This window comes from Syngnathus leptorhynchus, chromosome 12 (genome assembly GCF_054491065.1).
Source record: "Syngnathus leptorhynchus isolate UIUO chromosome 12, UIUO_Slep, whole genome shotgun sequence".
NCBI lineage: Eukaryota > Metazoa > Chordata > Actinopteri > Syngnathiformes > Syngnathidae > Syngnathus > Syngnathus leptorhynchus.
Window position 1 is genome coordinate 10954598 of NC_141206.1, and position 17300 is coordinate 10971897.

A 17300-nucleotide genomic window follows, 5' to 3' on the forward strand; every position below is an offset into this window, starting at 1 on the left:
TATTTTGTGACAGCTCATTTTGGCCAATCAGAAAGGGTCAATACAGAAGGTAGGCGGGATATCGGCTACACCAATCAGATCGTGCTGTTTTGTCTATATAGCTTCATGTAAAAAAAAAAAAAGGTTAAAAAAAATCATTTTAATATACACTGTGCATCCTTTCAATAGAATTGAAACCATGAAGAAAATACAAGCCTTTGATGATGATAAACAACCAACGGCCACATTTCTTTATCCTATGAAATATATTTTGAATTGACAAAATCACTCGGACAGCAGCGTTGAGTGAAGCGGCTTCAGTGTCCTCCTGCTGACGTGCCTGTCCGCCACGATGGGGGCCACTTTCCTCTTGGGGGCCGGCGTGTGGCACAGCATGTCGTTCAGGCTGTGGCGCATCACCTGACCGGCGCGCTCCAGTTGGGAGATGAGCCTATCCGCTTCATCCGCCAGCCCTTGGCCCTCCACGTGCAGACGCAGCCGATCCAGCTGGGAAACAATGCGGAGGATGCTTGCGCTTCTCAAACCGTGCCACAAACTGCTTCCACTTACCACCTCTTGAGAAAATTCCGGCTTCCTGACAAAAGACGGCCTGTTGGAGAGTTTGACTGCGGAAAAAAGGAGCGCCATGGCCTCCTCCGTCGCTCCGGACATCGCCAGCAACAAAATCTGATCATTCGCGTCAAGAGAGGAAGAAAAAAAGGTTCATGTAGAATAACGCTGACTTTCCAAGGTTTTTATTTTTTTCAAGAAAGACTCACCTTTAAGTTTTGGCACAGTCGGCTGTCTGTGCTCATGATTTGCGCGAAAAACCATTGCGCCTTTTCGACGTCGTTCTGAGAAGAAACAAGTTTGTGCCATCAATTGCAATGACATTGTTGCATATGCAGAAATACAGACTCACCTGTTCGAGCGCCAATGCCACAGCGAAGCAGTAAGCGTGCCTGGGGACAAAATGCCCTTTGGCCTGAGCCTCTTCCATGAGCGACGTGCAAATGGCGTGCGACTCGCTCGTGTTCTAACGGCAACAACAACAAAAGCGTCGTTTGAAAGACAAACAAAAGTTTTTATTCTGAGGAACTTGGCTGCTGTTTTGAGTTACCAGTTTATAGCAGACTGCAGACGCCAGCACGAGTGTGTCTTTGTTGAACGGCACACTTTGGCTCCTCATGCACCGCAACACCTCCAGAGCATCTTAAATGGCGTTTGTCATGGCGTTAAAAGACAGCAGTCAAGAAGACGGACGGCGCGTGCGCAATTGACGACTGACCTTCGTGATAGCCCTTTTCGATTAACATGTCGATGGCAATGTTGAAGGAGGTGGGCTCGGCGAAAAAGCCTCTCATTTCCTGTTCGGGGTGACAAAAGATCAATGGCACAAATGCCCGGCATTATGAGATTCAATTTCAAACATCACTTTCTCCACCTGTGGTGTGCACCTGATCTGTAAGTGTGGCGGCGGCCATCTTCTCCAGCCCCAACTCGTAGCACAGCCTCATGAAGAGCGGGCCAAACTTGAACTCGCCGTGCGCCACGTTGCGGTTTTCTGCATGGTACCTGGCAACAAGCGAAGCTGTTGAGTGTGAAGTCATTGGGTCTGGCTCGCCAGGCCGGCCGGTTAAAGCGGACCTATAAATGGCATCTCGGGCCGTCTTCATGTCCTCTGCAGACTGACACAAGTGAAGCAGCAGTTTGAGCTCATCTCGCAAAACCAGGCTGTTCCTCCGCAGCTTGTGGCCAAACAGCTCGATAAAATTTCCTGCAAATATGAAGAGAGAGGGGAAAAAACAATCGGGTGTGCAAAAGATGCATTGAATTCAATAAGTCAAATGTAGATTCAAAAAAAAAAATATAATAATAATCCTCCGGTAATTTCTCGCTAATCACCATCTGATCCAGTGACGAGGTGAGCGACCGCCAACTTCCTTCGCTGGAAGTCTTCAAGTTTGACGATATCCTCTGACAGCAGATGTCTTTTTGCTGCAGATTTGATAGAATGCAAGGAGATGAGGCAGGGCAGGACAGGACAGGGCAGGACAGGACAGGACAGAGTCACCCCTGATCTGCACACAAACGAATTACTTTGCCAACAAACGTGTTGAATTCACCTCCTGAACGAGATTCAATCCAGCCTGGCTGTTGCAAAGCAGAAAGTGTCGCTTTCGGAGAATTGTAGTCACGGAGAAACGAGCGACACAGTGAAGACGTAAAGCTCCGCAGCGCCATGTTGGTCCAAGACTGTACCATCGCCGCGTTCACAGAGGGGAGACGAATGACCGCAGTGTGGACATTTGTCCACTGTGTGACATTCATTATATTTTTAAACACTGAAAAATAAACCTTTGTGCAATAAATATGTTAATGTTACCCAATAATTCTTTTTGGCGTTTTTAAGCTTGACGGGAATGTGGTACATTCCAATATGGCACTGTCTAAACCTTTCATTGTTAAATAGATATATTAATGTAATAATATAGATTTTCATTCCTTAATTATGTTTTTTTCAGATAAAAATGCAATTTTAAAATTTATAATCCAATGTTCCAAATCGAAAATTCCCCTCCCTCCTGGTTATTCTGGGTATTTCCACTGTTGGCCACGAGATGGCGCCACGCCGATGTGTTTGACACTGTACACTGGAAAGATGAGTGAAACCATCCTAGTTGTTGCAAAGATGATTGATTGTAAGGGACGACCGTAGGGTTATTTTCATATTCGCTAAAGTGAAATAATGGCCATAAAAGTAGATTGAGAAGACAAAAGGGAAGGTCAATGTCCTTTTTATTCTTGTGTTTTGCATTTGGAGTCATTCAGCAGTGGTAGTGTTACACATTGCACACAAACAGTCAGAAAGCGCGCAAGGAAACTTTCACAAATGGCGAGAGCGCACGTACAATATGAGTTTGGAGACCGACACGTACAGGATACACCACGTGGCCGCTGCAGGTTAACATGGTCGACAGGAAGAAAAAGGCAGATTATTAGACTGACTAGAAGAAGAAGAAGAAGAAGGAGGAGAAGAGAAAGTTGTCTGTATTGTCTTTCAAAATTGGTCTTTTGTTGCACTGACATGTGTGTAAGACAAAAGTGGTGACGATGGTGAATTCCCAACAACTCGTGCTTTGTTTTCTAACGGGCAAGTCCGCCAAGCAGCACTACTGGAAGAAGAAGACAGAGAAGCAGAGAAGGTCTCCAACGACGCTCCAGTAATAAACTTTGTGTTTGTTGTTGCTCCGTATATGTTAAAGTAGTTTTGAAGGGTTACATCGCTATTACGCTAACATCTATGCTAATTCATATTAGCCGGGTAAACGAGCAAAGTCGCTAAACTCGTCGGCGCTTAGTTCGCTCGTGCCGTGCGTGGTAACCGAGCTGCACGTTAGTTAGCATTTTGGCTGACCAGCTAACAATTCTTTCCCCAAATAGTGCATTATTAGCTGGGTGCAAACAAAAGTGATTTTGAGCACGATGTGATTGGCCGGTCTGCCTTTTGTAGGCGTGGCTATGCAAATGACTCGGCCTTGGCTCAACTATGTGCATTCTTCCGTTTTGGTCCTACATTTCGATCTTACAGGCCGGGAAGGACTCGTCCTGCATGACCACCGTGCTGCTGCTGGCCAGGACCATGACGTTCAGCTCCTGCTGCCTGTCGTGGCTCTCCTGGTACCACTCCCTCATCACGTCGGTGTCGTGGGTGGGTATCAGCGTCACCTGCGTGTTGTTCTCCCAACGGGATTTCCCTTCCAGCAGAGCTTCCAGCACGGCCCGACTGGGCTCCTGCCAGGTCTGCTCGTTGCCGCTGACCACGTAGTAGGACGAGCGCACCCGCTGGAAAAATTCTGCGTCCACGTTGTTGGCGTTGCAGTGGTTGGGGATGTAGACCAAATCCATGTACATGGGAGGACAGTTGGCCAGAGCGGACACCTTTCCGCCGGCACCTCGGGACGCCGACGTATTGGTTGCGTTTTTGGCGTCTTTGCCCTCGCCCAGATTCTTCTTGGGAGAGCCCATCTTGGAGTCCTTGACTTTTGACAGAGCGCTTTTGCGAGCCGGCGACGACGCCTTCTTGGTGAGCTTTTTCTTCTTGGGCTTTTCGCCCGCTTCCGTGTTGCCGTTGTGGCGATTTTCCCGGGCCTTGAGGGCTTCCGGATCCACCATGCAGACGTCACGGGGACCGGCGGACGGAGCCGAGTCCCTGACGGGCGCAGGGGGAGGGTCGGCGTGCTTGTAGGTGAGCGTCCGATCGGTGGGAAGAGTCTCCGAGTCGTCCTCCGAGTCGATGTTGGCGTCGGCCGTGATGGACGGGCACTCCTCCGTCCCCGGCGGAACGTCCGAATCGGTCTGGGAGGGTGCGGATTCGCTGATGGATGTGGGCGGAGTCTCTTCGCATTCCTTTGCGGGAAGCTTGCCCCCTGGAGGAGGAGGCCCGCCCCCCGCCGTCTCCAGAACCTTCTCTTCCGCTTCGTTGAGGAAATATTCCACAGGGTTGGGGTTGATGAAAGACGGCGACAGTTCCGTCTTGGGATGACGGTATTCGCACGACGTGACCAAACAGAGGTCCACTTGTGTCTTGGAGAAGCCCGTCGGACTGATCTCCGAGGAGTCGGCGGGCTCCCTGAAGCTGCAGGCCGCGTGTGAGGAGGGCGGCGGCGGCGGCGGCGGCGGGGAAGACACTTTGGGGCTGACGGGAGATTTGACGTCAAGCGGTGAATGGTCACTGAGAAACGGGTTGGTCTCCTTGACCGGTAAAGGTTTCCCTTGGTCGGAAAACCAGAAGGCAGAGAGGGAGCTGGGTTCGTGCAGGGCGCCACCCGCAGACGCTCGTTCCACGGGACCTCCCGAAACCGGGGAAGACTCACTGGAATGGGACGAATGGCTCGGCGAGAGAGAGGCCGCCTTTGTCACTGGGACGCCTTTGTCGAGTTCCTCGTGTCCGGCGGACTCGGCGGATGGCTCAACCACGAGGGGCATCTCAGTCATCTGGCACGGGGTGGTGACGGACGGAGTGGACTGCGATCCGTCCGACGGTGTCACGGAAGCGGCTCGGGCCGAATCACAGTCTTGGAAGAGCAGAGGCTTCTCCGCCACGTCCCAAGGAGCCTCGTCGATCTCGGTGGGGCCGTTCTCGGTGGCGCGCGAGTTACTTCCCGCCGACGGGTGCTCCGGAGACTGCTTGCTGAAGTCCAGGGCCAACGAGTGGTCGGGAGACTCCAGCGACATGGTGGAATGTTCCGGTGACTTTGCGTCGTGCATCTGCGCGTTGACTTTGGTCTTTGGCGAGACGTCCGGGGAGATGGACATGGGCCGAGGGCAGTCTTCCTTGGACGGAGACGCCGCCTCGTGGAAGGTGGTCGGGGTCTGACCCACCGAAACGGATAAGGAGTCGTCTACTTCGGTGGAGTGAGGGGAGCCCACCTCGGCGTGAAGGGACGGCGAGTCGGTGGTGGGCTCGGGCAGGGAACTGGTGGCCAGCGAGGCGGTGGACGCCGAGGCCAAGTGCGAAAAGACGTCCTCGGCCGCCGCTTCTTCCAGCGGTGTGCTGGACTTTTCCGAAGCGCTGCTGCTGCCTTCCGAAATGGACATTTTGCTCTCGTCTTTAAAAGCGGCCGTGGAGGGCGCTTCCGATTCTTGCCGGAAAAAGACGCCTCTGTTGACGTCGTCCTTTGGGCTTCTGGAAGAGCACGCCAGCTTGTCCTCCTCTTTGTTGTCCTCCTCTTTGTGGTCCTCCTCTTTGTGGTCCTCCTCTTTGTCATCCTCCTCTTTGTCACTCATGACCTCCACGATGACGGGACCTTGCTCCTGGTGGTCTGACACGGGCGGCAGAGTTCCGGCTTTCTCCTCCACCGGGGACTGGTAGTAAGGCGTGTGACCCGAGGACTGCGGTGAGCCCGCCCCTTCCAACGTCTTGTCGTCCGGGCTGAGGGCGGGATCCGCCCGGCCGCACCCCGCCAGGGTCGTGGACAGCTCGATGGGGGCGGCGGCCAACGTGGACGGGGACTCAAAGTTCTGCTCGCTCGGGGGGGAATGCACCAGAGGTGCCGTGTCCTGCTTTCCAAAGTCTCCTCCAGCGTGCCAAATCAACTTGTCCTCTTCCAATAACGAGGGCGGCGATATGGTGGAGGCGCTGTGGTTGTAGTCTAGGCCCTGCGTGGCTTCGCTCTTGGAGTCGCCCGAACGTAAAGCGAGTCTGCTCTTATCGTACTCTCCGGGTTGTGACATCATCGACGTCTCGTCCAACGGGGCGGGCACGCCGGAGAGCTCCACGGTGGAGCGCGGGAGGTCGGAGGTGACGGTGAACTCCTCGGGCGCTTCGTCCGAGGCGGTGGAGGTCTCGACGCCGGCCGGGAAGTTGTCGTCGTGGAAGTAAGCGGCGGGGGAAACGGGCGAAGACTCTTTTGGTGGAGCTGACGCAAGCTCTTCCTTCTTCTCTTCTTCAAGAGTTCCGAGGGACGGCGCTTTGCGCGGTTCGTCCAGCTCCTCGGTTTCCGCTTTCTCTTCGTAATCGGACGCTTCCTCCATGGCGGCGCCCTCGTCTTCAAACTTGTCCAGTTGAGGCTTGAGCGCGGCCGGCGGCTCGTCCGGAGTGGCGGCGTTTTCCCCTTCGGCCTCGGTGGCGGCGATGCCCTCGTCGACGGACTCGGGCGCTTCGGGGGACTCTTGGCTCTGCGTGACCACGGCGGGCTCCTCTTCTCGCGCAGCCACGGCCTCCTCCGGCGGATCTTCCTCTCGGAGCTCCTCAAAGTCCTTGGTGAGGTCTTCCGGCGAGGACACGGTCGCCCTTTCGTCGTCGGGGCGCGGCGTGACGGCGGTGGCCGTCTTTGGTACTTTGGGACTTCCTTTGGCTTTGAGTTTGGAGGGCGTGGCCGCATCTTTTTTCAGGGTCTTTGGTTTGGGGGACAGGACTTTGTCCTCGACTTTTTTGGGGGTCAGCCTTTTGCTCTCTTTCTTCAGCTCCCTCTTGTCCTCCTTTTTCTCCTTGATGGGAGAATCTCTCCTGACGTCCTTCTTCAGGTCCCTCTTCTTGGCGTCCTCTTTCTTCACTCGTTCCTCTTTCTTGAGCGTGTCCTCTTTCTTGGCTCCTTCCTTTCTAACCTCTTTTTTCTTCTCGGGAGTCATCTTCACGTCTTTCTTGGCGAGGCGCTCCTTCTCGACTTTGGTTTTGATCAGAGCGGGCTTTTTTTCCGGCGTTTCCGTTTTGACCTTCTCCGGCGGCGCCTTTGCTCGTTCCTTCTTGGGCGGGTTTTTTTCTCTCTTTTGCTTTTCGTGAGTCAGATGGTCGGCATCTGCCTTGGCCGTCTCCTCCTTGAATTCTTTCCTGCCGTCTTTGGCGGGCGACGGCTTGGGCGTGGACTTGATGGACTTGAGGCTCTCTTTGCTGTCGGTCCTGGCCTTCATCTTGGCCGCCTTGGGCGTGGCCGGCGCTTGGGCGGGCGGCGCCTTTTGCGTGACCACCGCCTGCCTCAGGAAGTCCAGGTGCTTGAGTTTTTCCAAACCTTCAAAGATGTGCCGCTGGGTGGCGTTTCCCGGAAAGAGGACGCGCACGATTTTCTCCGAGGGGTTGGCGGGGTGCCACACGATGAGCGAGGCGATGGACGTCAAGTGAGACACGGGGAACTGGGACTCCTTCCCGTCGGGCAGCGAGATGGACGCCGTGTCCTCGGGGCTCCCGGTCCACTGCTTGAGAAAATGCTGCATCTCCTTGCTGTTCTTTGCCGGATTGAGGACGTACATCTCCAGCTTTCCCACGCCCATCTTCTGAAAGAGCACGGTGGGTTCGACGGTGTTCCCGACGGGTCGTTGCAGCGGCTCGGTTCTGAGATTCAACTTGGCCAGGAGCTGCCGAGCGGCCGCCGCCTCCTCCAGGTTCTTGCGTACTCTGCGATCGGGCTCGGGGACGTCCAAATTCTCCGGGAAGTTGACGAAGACGACTCCGATGTCGGGCGAGATCATGTTCTTCGACCAGTCGCCGTCGGGGGCGGAGTCCCGCGAGCGCTCCTCCTCCAGCTCGGCCATTTTCCTCCTCAGCATGCTGTTGACGCCCGGCAGGTTGTCGTCGCCGACGTGGGTCAGCAGGATGGAGTCCACGCGGTCCAGGTGCCTGACCAGCTTCCAGAAGCACGACTTCCTGTCGGAGCCGCCGTTGACCAGCATGTTGAAGCCGTTGACGGCGAAGAGGGCCGAGTCGCCGCGACCGGCGGGGAAGATGTAGCAACAGGGCTTGGAGAGCTTGAGGAAGCCGCCCGAGGCCGGCGGCTCCAGAAGCTCAAAAGGGCTGAGGATCTCCACCGACTCGGACAGGTACTCGGTGAACTCGGAGAGGCCCTCCATTTCGGGGAGGATGAGCGGCGAGTTCAGCTTCATGTTGATGAAGTCTTGCAGGTTGTGCTTGTCCAGCTGGGAGTTTTTCCACTCGCCTTGATCGGGGCAGGACAGCGTCAGGTGGGCTTTGTTCTCCGGGTGGACGGTGCTCAGCAGTTCGCCGATCTGAAGAAAACAAAAACGAGTTATTTGGCTGCGGGATTCAAACGCGCACGAGGAAGAAAAGGCCCGACGTGCCTCCTGGTCGGTGAAGATGTCGATGAACTTGGAGAAGGAAAACGACCCGGACTGAAGTAGGAGCTCGCCGGTACTTTCCGTGCACTGGCCCGACAGGACCAGAAGCTTGTGTCTGGCCGAGTCGGAGATCATCAATCGGACCTGAAAAGAAAAGTTGGAAGTGGGACGGCTCGCTCGCCGTCCACCGCGTGGCTGGGCTTTACCTCGGTGCTGACGGTGTCGTCGGCGGGGTTGATGAGCACCACCGTCTCCAGCACGTTGCTTTTATGGTGAAGGATTCTCTGACCTGAGAAAAAACAATTCCTCATCTTTTGTGCCGGCCCGACACACCCGAGCGAGCGAGCGCACGAGGAGCTCGCTCCTTAAAGCGACAGCGTCCTCGCACTTCATTTCCTCTCCCTTCACCTCCTGGGAGTGGGCGTCGGCCTCCGGCTGCCAATCGGGCATCGAGATCGGCGCGTCGGAGAGGGCGTGACCCCTGCCAGCAATTAGCCGGCAAAACTCGACCTCCAACTACCCCCCCCCCCCTCCTGCTGGAGGCAGACTGTCACACAATCAAGCACACGGGAAGAAATCAATGCGGAAGGCACCGGACCAAAAATAGATCAGTGGAACAACTGCAGGGATGAACTCCCCCGCCCCCCCCCCCCTTTGATAAAATGAACAAATAAACCTAAAACAGATTATGTAATGAGGATAAAACGGCACGCTGCCAAACCAAAGGGAAGCCCGGCCATACAATGAAGAAGCAAAAACAAATAAAGGAGAGGAAAAAACAAGAAGGAGAGTCGCCGATGCAGGAGATGGCGTCCGCTGACCCAATTTAGCGTCGGCCATCTTTTCTAAGCGGCCGGCCGCGTGTGTTGCGCCACCGTTTGTGTTCCACTATTGCTAATGCGCAGTGTGGATGTCAAAGAGCCGGAAAATGTCGTATACTTAAAAAACGTCAACTCACTGCTTTCTCAAGGGGGCGGGGCTTCACTTGCTCATCTTATCCTAACTTGTCCCGCTCTGCTCTCAAGTGATTGCTAAATGGCATCTTGGAGCCGTTCCATTGTTGCCTTCACCTTGGCAGAGATGACACAAAGAAAGCCCCCCCCCCACCCCCCGCCTGAAAAAGATATTGATGTGCTGCCGCAGGGTCTCCACTTTCATTTGTGCCATGCGATCCGCCGCCGTTCCTCAAATAGCGCCGGGCGCTCAATAATTGCAGGCCCAATTTGTCTTGCGCTCAGCTGAATAAAGGCCGCCGCGCCCAAGACACCCGAGAGACGCTTTGTGCCGCGGGAAACGATGCAATCCTATCAAATCATCTGAAGGAAATGCACGTTTCACCTTTGACATCGGCGGAGAAACGCGCCGAGTGTCGGGATACGAAAAGCTTGAGTTCCTGGTCCAGGTTGCAATCTATCAGATTGGCGTCCCACGAGCGGATGCCTGAAAAGAAAAAGGAGATAAACACATAGAAGCATTGAACTTTGTTTTTTTTTTAACAAAGAAAATCATTTTTCAGTTGTTTTGAATCTGTTGAATGTGACCAGAAGCAGCGTTTGAGTGGATCACATTAGAACGGAGCTGAGTCACGGCTGGATCAGCACAATGAAAGCGCTTCTTCTCAAAACAAAGGGTGGGGCACAACATGTGCTTTGACGCCTGTGTCCGATCCATAAGCCACAAGTGCACGTAAGGGGGAAAATGACTCAGGGGGAATCAGATAAATTGGCACAGTCATTCATATCCAGGCCCAAATGTATTTGGACAACCCCGCCTCCTCATTGGTTCGCTCAATGTGATCTCAGTTTTAATCACAAAGAAATTATTTTGCACAGTGCTTTTTATTTGAAAGAAGTCGCAATCATTAGGTGACAAAAATAGGTTTCTTTCTTTTTTTTTTTGTAAATGATGCAAATTGTATATGAAAATTCAACTATGCTTTCAGGCCCAATTTGAGACTTGCTCTCAATATTCACTTGACTAAAGGACAGCAAGAACCCAATGAACCCCACCCTCCTCCAGGGTCGACGCTCTAATGTGATGAAGAGGAGGTGGAGGATGGAAAAACTCAAGTGCCACTGCCCAATTACTTTTGGGCCATATTTTTTATGCTCATCATTTTCCGTCTGTCCCGACATTGATTGTTCTTTCTTTTTAAATTCGAATCGCTACTGTAGCTAATATTCCACCTTTGGAAGCAACAAGAAAAAGCGAATGGCTCGATTGGCCCTCGCGAGTTTCCGTAGGGACCGCAGTGCGGCCCGGGCCACGCCCACCGGCCGGTGTGGGATGAGAGAGCTGGATGCAGGGATGGGAGCATCATGCTCCCACGGGATAGGGCTTCCATCGGCGCCGCAAACAATATACATAGAATGGAAATAAAAATGTCAAACGTGAGCGGCAAGTGCGGGTGCGTCACCAAGACCCCGCCGCACCCCGCCGCGCCTTCCCTACCCACCCAGGCCGGCCCTGTTGCTCGCCGGCTTACCCTTCTCGATGTCGGCCACGGCGCACTTGAGGTTCTCCTCCGCGCCCATCTCACCAAGGACCACCAGTAGGTAGAATTTAGAGTCGACAAAGTGTCGCGCGGGAATGGCGGCCACCGCAGCGGCCGAGCCGGGTGCCGTCATCGGCTCCGCCGTCGGCATCGCTTCGGGCAGCGCATGAACGCTCTGCTGCACCAGGACGGACATCCTGGCGGTCGCTCCCTCCTCTTCTAACTTCTTCTTCTTCTTTTCGCTCCTTCTCGGATGCTGCTTGTGCTGCGGTCGGTCGGCGCACGAGTGGGGACAAGGAGTGGCTCCGGCTGCCTGCAAGCCCCCCCCCCACCCCCTTTTTTTTTTTTTCTGCACACTCACCGCACAGCTGATGTCACGGGCAACGAATCAAACGCACCCTCCCGGAAGAAGCCGGGATGATGAGGAGGATGACAATTCCGTGTACGTCTCACTTAAACGATGATGGAGGTGCCCCACAGTTTTCCCACCTCGCCCCTCCTATGACAAAGAGTTCACTTGAAAAATGGACGAAATAAGTCCATTAAGATTGGCTGGGTAAATTGCGGGGATAGGGGTGGGGTCGGATCCTTCGAAACCAACCGCCAATCACACAAACATTTGGGAAAAAGGAATTTCCCTTTCCAAAGCAAAATCAAAAGGCAGGCAGGCAGGCACGGAGCTTGAAAGCAAACGATAAAAGAGCAAGCGATCAATAGGAAATCAGACCGAAAGGAAGAAAAGAGGAGCGACGCCAGTGGATGAGAAACTAGCTTGACAGCCAGCCAACATCAAAAAACGCTTTTCCAACAGACAAAAATAGAAATATGCTGATCATCAGGTCACGTGTACTGCATAGTCATCATCTGGATCAATAGACTTTCCAATGCCAGACTGAAAGAATTTCTTTCATAACTCAACAATACTGCTCGCATTTATCGGAAAACTTTGCCTCAATAAAAGGGCATCATGTTGATTACGATGCCGACAGCACCACCTAGCGGCGATAATTGGCTACAGCCTTTCTTGACAACGCTTGTTTTGAATGGATTTTTTTTTGGTCCACCTTTTCCTGCCACTGTCCCGTTTGGGTCACAAAGAGCATCGTGAAGATAAAGTGGCGACTTTGGGAAAGTTCCTGTGAGCCACTTGAAATTGTCCTTCCCATCATGTGCGTGGGTGGGACTTGATTGCTCACTTTGTCTTCATTGAGAGCCCAAAAAAAGAACACAGGAGAATCCCAAAATAAAAATATCAGGCTGAGCTGCGTTATCGCACCGAGCCGCAAATATTCCGCCCCCGGTGGAATAGCTCTCCAAAACGTTGCCCCTTTTTCCTGGGAACGCGCTTATCTCGGATCCACCGCGCAGAGTTCAACAATATGACCATGATGATGATGAGCTCACAAAGCCTTTTTTCCCATTGGTGCCAAATTTCAGATTGAGCTAAAGTGTGAAATATTTTCCTCAATCAACATGTACAAGCAATAAAGAGCAAATTTGAGCCAAGACAATTTTTGGGGGGTGATTTTTTTTCACACGTCAAGAACGCTGAGATTCCCCAAAAAAATGAAAAACCGCCAATCAACAAGCGAGGCCCGGCCGGCTTTCATGTTCAGGTGAGGACAGGCTATGATTTGGTGGATGAAAAGAAAGCGCCCCGAGCCAGCCAGCGAGCGGCAACCCAATTCAAGCGATTATGTCGCTGGAATCCAATCCAAGATTCAATTGTATTGCTTCTGCAGTGGAAAAGTCTACACACCCCTGTTGAGAGTTTACACAAAAAAGATGCTTTAGTGTCAACGCAGGATCAGCCAGCATGCAGTCAGAGACGAACAGGCATGTTTGCTCCGTCCGTGCGCATTCCAAACTTTTGGCATGTCTCATAATCTTTATATAGAAAAATAACCCTCCCTCGCGCACGGGCACACACACACAACGTCGTCACACTGCTGTTTGCGCTCCCCAAGGGGAAATACTTTGCAGGTGTCAGGACATGTTCCTCTAAAGCTTACGCTAAAATGTGCAATTCGCTCCACAATCCCAACGGCCCACTTTTCATTCGAAACACAAGCCCGGGACGTCTCGGTTGCAACCACTAGGGCGCCGTGCTTGCTGGCCTTTTTACATAACTCGGTTAAAAAAAAAAAAAATCAAGTCTGCTTTTTCCATAACAACTCAGTAAAAAATAAATATCAAGTCTGATGTGCACCCTGAAATAAATATCAAGTCTGATGTGCACCCTGAAAAAAATATAAAGTCTGCTTTTTCCATAACAACTCAGTAAAAAAATATATAAATCAAGTCTGATGCGCACCCTGAAAAAAAATCAAGTGTGCTTTTTCCATAACTTGGTTAAATGCTGAAAAAAAAATCAAGTCTGATGAATGAGCCAAATTGAGCGTGTGCAGATTTGAAGGTGTGCAGCCACAAAGTCAAACATCTTTTTTTTTGACATGGGAAAACGCGGAAGGGTCATCCAAATGAAAAGGCCAATCTTCAAATGAGCACGACGACTCAACATCCCTGCGCGGAAAGCGCTCATTGGCGTTTCCGCTTTAGTCATAAACATGACAAACGTTTATTGGCGTCTTCCTCCGACTTGCACCTTCGACCCGTGGCCGGGGGAGGAACCTGACTCCCCCGGGCCAGGGCAGGGCAGGGCAGGGCAGGGCTCGTTCCCTCGCCGACAACATGGGAAGCCATGAGCTGGAAATGCGGCGGCCATCTTGTTTGTTTGTTTTTTCTTTGGAATCTCGCTCAACTTGGCAAGCGGCGACGACGCATTGAGACTTGTCAGAGTGGGGGGGGCACGTGTATCCAAACCATCAACTTTCTCAAGCATCAGAGGTGCAAGTGCGCTCGGGGAGGCCGTAAATTTCAAGCGGGCTGTTTTGATCGGCTCCCCGGAGAGGTCCTTCGGTCACATGACCCGGTTTTGCCGAGTGCAAGTGGAGAACGGGGACGTTCCCAGGCCGGGTCCGTTGATCCCGCTCGCGCACTGCCAACTTCTTGCCGATCTACGTCAGCGGGAGATAAAACTAACCTCAAATATTGGGGCCGACGAGTCCCCGGGGCAGCGCCTGTTTGTGACCCGCTTTCAGGCATTCAGGTCTGCTGCCAGCAAATTCCAACTTGTTGATCCTCACGTCCTAAGTACGTCGAGGTCAGCCGCAATGACAGAAAATGTGGTCGGCCATTTTGTTTCAGATGGCTCATCTTGGGGCTGCAATTCCAAGGGTTCAAACAAAGAGCTTCCAAAATGTTTTGAAAATCCAAGCCTGAAGCCACTTGGACTTGTGAACATGACATTTGTGCGCAGACTCACAAAAAGAAGCTCAAGAAATGACGCCTGAAAGAAATGGTGACATCTCAGAGTTTTATGCCCCTTTCCAAAAACGGCCACTTGCATCGCACATGCGGACGTTTTCTTTTCTTTTTTTTTGCGCACACAAAAAAAAAAGCAGAAGTGAAGTAGAAAGTGCAACCCCCAAGGCATAGTGAGCTGTTGCTTCATTCTAGGAGGAGCAGGAGGAGGAGCTGAGTGGGAACAACCTCCCCTGCACTCACTTGCCGTCAGAAACGCCTGAGCGGAGCTCACACACGGCGGCAGCGCGGCGCGGCAGGCACGACGGCACGGGACGGCCGACACCACAAACTTTTCCGCGCTGGGATGTGAATTTTTCCTTCTGAGCAAGCTTGAGGGGGGGGTGGGGAAGATGAACGGCAGCAGCGCCCATGCGCCGCCCGGGACCTTCCAGCCGCCCACCATCCCGGTCATCATGTTCATCTTCGGGGTGGTGGGCAACGTGACGGCCATCGTGGTGCTGCGCATCTCGCGCAAGGAGCAAAAGGAGTCCACCTTCTACACGCTGGTGTGCGGGCTGGCCGTCACCGACCTGCTGGGCACGCTGCTGGCCAGCCCCGTCACCATCGCCACCTACGTGCGCGGCGGCTGGCCCGGCGCCCGCCCGCTCTGCCAGTACTCGGGCTTCGTCCTGCTCTTCTTCTTCCTGGCGCAGCTGTGCATCCTGTGCGCCATGTCGGTGGAGCGCTACCTGGCCATCAACCACGCCTACTTCTACAACCGTTACGTCAACCAGCGGCTGGCGGCGCTGGCGCTGCTGGCCATCTACGTCAGCAACGCCGGCCTGTGCGCGCTGCCCAGCATGGGCTTGGGGGAGGTCAAGCTGCAGCGGCCCGGCAGCTGGTGCTTCATCGACTGGCACGGCGGCGCCAACCGCACCTCGGTGGCCGCCTTCAACCTGGCCTACGCCGGCGTCAACGCCGCCGTGGTGCTGGCCACGGTGGCGTGCAACGTCATGGTGTGCGGCGCGCTCATCCTCATGCACCGCCGTTTCGTCCGCCGCACGTCGCTGGGGGCCGGGCGACCCCGGGCGGCCCGCCAGCAGGCCGCCCGCCGCAGGAGCCTGGGCCGGCTGGCCGGGGCCGAGATCCAGATGGTCATCCTGCTCATCGCCACCTCGGTCGTGGTGCTCGTCTGCTCCATCCCCTTGTTGGTGAGTTGCCTCGGCGGACGCTTCATTAGGGACGCCCTCTTCTTCTAACATTGTCTCTCTCCAGCTGAGGATCTTTGTCAACCAGCTGCACAGCAAGCAGAAGGAAGAGTGGACGGGGCTCAACAAAGACCTGCTGGCCATCCGCATGGCCTCCGTCAACCCCATCCTAGACCCGTGGGTCTACATCCTGCTGCGGAAGACGGTGGTCCTCACGCTCATGGAGAAGATCAAATGTCTCTTCTGCAGGATGGGGCGGGGACGGCGAGGGGGCGGCGGACAGTTCCGCTGCGCCGGCGTCCGCCTGTCCTCCTCGTCCGTGATGTCGCGGGACTCGCCGTCGCTGGTGTCGCGAGGGTGCCCGGAGACGGCGTGCACCTCGCAGACCTTCTTGTGGCCGGGCGAGGGCGGGTCGGGCTCCTTTCGGGAGGGGGCGCCCGGGGGCGGACGCCAGCCACCGAGCCCGAGGCCCAAGCCGGACGGGACGGCAAACGTCCAGGAGAGAATTCTCTGAGCAAAGAGTTTTCACTTCATCTCGTCGGCCGGAGCCGAACTTTATTTTTTGGGCCGCGCCTGAATGAAGCTTTGTGCCCAGTTGTGATTTATCGCCTGGACTGGACTTACAGCGAAGCCCCATTTATTGCGGGGTTCAGGACGCATCCGCACTAGGAGAAAGTCCGCCGTATCGAAAAACCAAAAGAGAAAAAAATATATCACGCATTTAACCAAAACGCACTGGGTCAAGCACCGAGCGGATTTTTGGGGGGACCTGTTCTTCATGACTTGTCGCCATCTTGTGGCCTTTTAGTGCCAAGGAATTACGTTGAGGAGCTTCATTTGGACAAAAGTGGTGCTTAGTTACCATCATGTGGCATCTACGGCAATTCCAAATATTTCTGAGAGTGCCCATTTCGCATGCAAATCTTTCAGGTTTGTACTGCCTAATATTCATTTTGTCATCAAAAACAAAGCCTACCTTCGCTTGACACCAACGAAGCGGCTGTTTTGGCGCGCTCGCATCGAGAGGCAAAGCGTGCTCGCTTCGAGCTGTTTGTCACGCTCAGCCGCCTCTAGAAAAAAAACCACAATCAGACATCGAACAGCAAATAGTCAACACAATACTCATCATTTTGTCCCAACAAAAGTCTGCCAGCTTAAAATGCTAACATAATAGCAAGTGGCAAAAATTAGCATAGCCACATGACTCGGTGAGTCTTACTAGAGGTTGGTCTCACCTTCTCTTTGCTAACCCCACTGCATCACCTCAAGTAGCGCTCAGCGCTCCCGTCTTGTGGCGCAAGGTGGCGCTACACGGAAGTCACGCAACGCTACATTCGGACTCGCTCGAGTGCTGTGAAAAATAAAGACATGGAAACAAAATGTAAAAATCTGCCATCAAGCAGGGATTTCGCTCGACAGAAATATTCTGCCATCCCATTTCCCAAAAGTTCTTTTTCCGAGAGCGTTAGCCACGTGCTACGTGACCCGTAAGCTAGTCAAATGTGAACGTTGCCAGAAGCTAATGCATTTTGCGTACGGCAACATGCACGCGATGGTCTTCTCCGTGAGAAGGTGCAGAGATTTGGAGGCCCCCTTGGGGCAGCTTTCGGGGCATCGGCGCCGCTGCCGATGTTGCTCACTTGAACCTTTGAAAGAAAGCGCGGGAAAACTCCCGTCCATGTACAAAATGGTAGCAACAATAAAGTTGGAAAACATCTTTTCCCCGCCTGTATTTTGACTTC

General features: G+C 53.7%; 3 protein-coding genes across 4 annotated transcripts; 1 reads left to right on the plus strand and 2 right to left on the minus strand.

Annotated features, from left to right (window-relative positions):
* Nucleotides 1-124: 124 nt before the first annotated feature.
* Nucleotides 125-2268, minus strand: ptcd2 (pentatricopeptide repeat domain 2). 2 transcript variants are annotated; one of them, XM_085926550.1, is made up of 10 exons: nt 2106-2268; nt 1885-1977; nt 1627-1756; nt 1437-1554; nt 1268-1346; nt 1100-1191; nt 902-1015; nt 759-833; nt 550-666; nt 125-486 (listed from the first exon to the last, which is right to left on the minus strand). In XM_085926550.1, exons 1-10 carry the CDS (start codon nt 2242-2244, stop codon nt 265-267), a joined length of 1179 nt encoding a protein of 392 aa, XP_085782676.1. In that variant the 5' UTR covers nt 2245-2268; the 3' UTR covers nt 125-264. The 2 variants fall into 2 exon arrangements, with proteins under 2 accessions (XP_085782676.1, XP_085782675.1); XM_085926549.1 differs by having other exon boundaries at nt 1437-1756.
* Nucleotides 2269-2782: 514 nt separating this feature from the next.
* On the minus strand, nt 2783-11240 carry map1b (microtubule-associated protein 1B). The gene is made up of 5 exons (XM_085925888.1): nt 11036-11240; nt 9889-9990; nt 8757-8839; nt 8554-8694; nt 2783-8481 (listed from the first exon to the last, which is right to left on the minus strand). Exons 1-5 carry the CDS (start codon nt 11238-11240, stop codon nt 3553-3555), a joined length of 5460 nt encoding a protein of 1819 aa, XP_085782014.1. The 3' UTR covers nt 2783-3552.
* Nucleotides 11241-14760: 3520 nt separating this feature from the next.
* ptger4b (prostaglandin E receptor 4 (subtype EP4) b) lies at nt 14761-17250 on the plus strand. Its single transcript, XM_085925900.1, has 2 exons — nt 14761-15561; nt 15626-17250. The coding sequence occupies exons 1-2, from the start codon at nt 14761-14763 to the stop codon at nt 16070-16072; spliced, it is 1248 nt and encodes a 415-aa protein (XP_085782026.1). The 3' UTR covers nt 16073-17250.
* Nucleotides 17251-17300: the final 50 nt, after the last annotated feature.

Bases quoted from the DNA above. Each gene is read 5' to 3' on its own strand.
- map1b (XM_085925888.1), bottom strand. From the start codon at position 11,240: ATGTCCGTCCTGGTGCAGCAGAGCGTTCATGCGCTGCCCGAAGCGATG. The intron at 9,991-11,035 runs GTAAGCCGGCGA...TTTTCTTTTCAG, and splicing joins CGTGGCCGACATCGAGAAGG to GCATCCGCTCGTGGGACGCC. The intron at 8,695-8,756 runs GTAAAGCCCAGC...TTTTCTTTTCAG, and splicing joins ACGACACCGTCAGCACCGAG to GTCCGATTGATGATCTCCGA.
- ptger4b (XM_085925900.1), top strand. From the start codon at position 14,761: ATGAACGGCAGCAGCGCCCATGCGCCGCCCGGGACCTTCCAGCCGCCC. The intron at 15,562-15,625 runs GTGAGTTGCCTC...GTCTCTCTCCAG, and splicing joins TCTGCTCCATCCCCTTGTTG to CTGAGGATCTTTGTCAACCA.
- ptcd2 (XM_085926549.1), bottom strand. From the start codon at position 2,244: ATGGTACAGTCTTGGACCAACATGGCGCTGCGGAGCTTTACGTCTTCA. The intron at 834-901 runs GTGAGTCTGTAT...GTTTCTTCTCAG, and splicing joins TGGCATTGGCGCTCGAACAG to AACGACGTCGAAAAGGCGCA. The intron at 667-758 runs GTGAGTCTTTCT...GCGAATGATCAG, and splicing joins GACTGTGCCAAAACTTAAAG to ATTTTGTTGCTGGCGATGTC.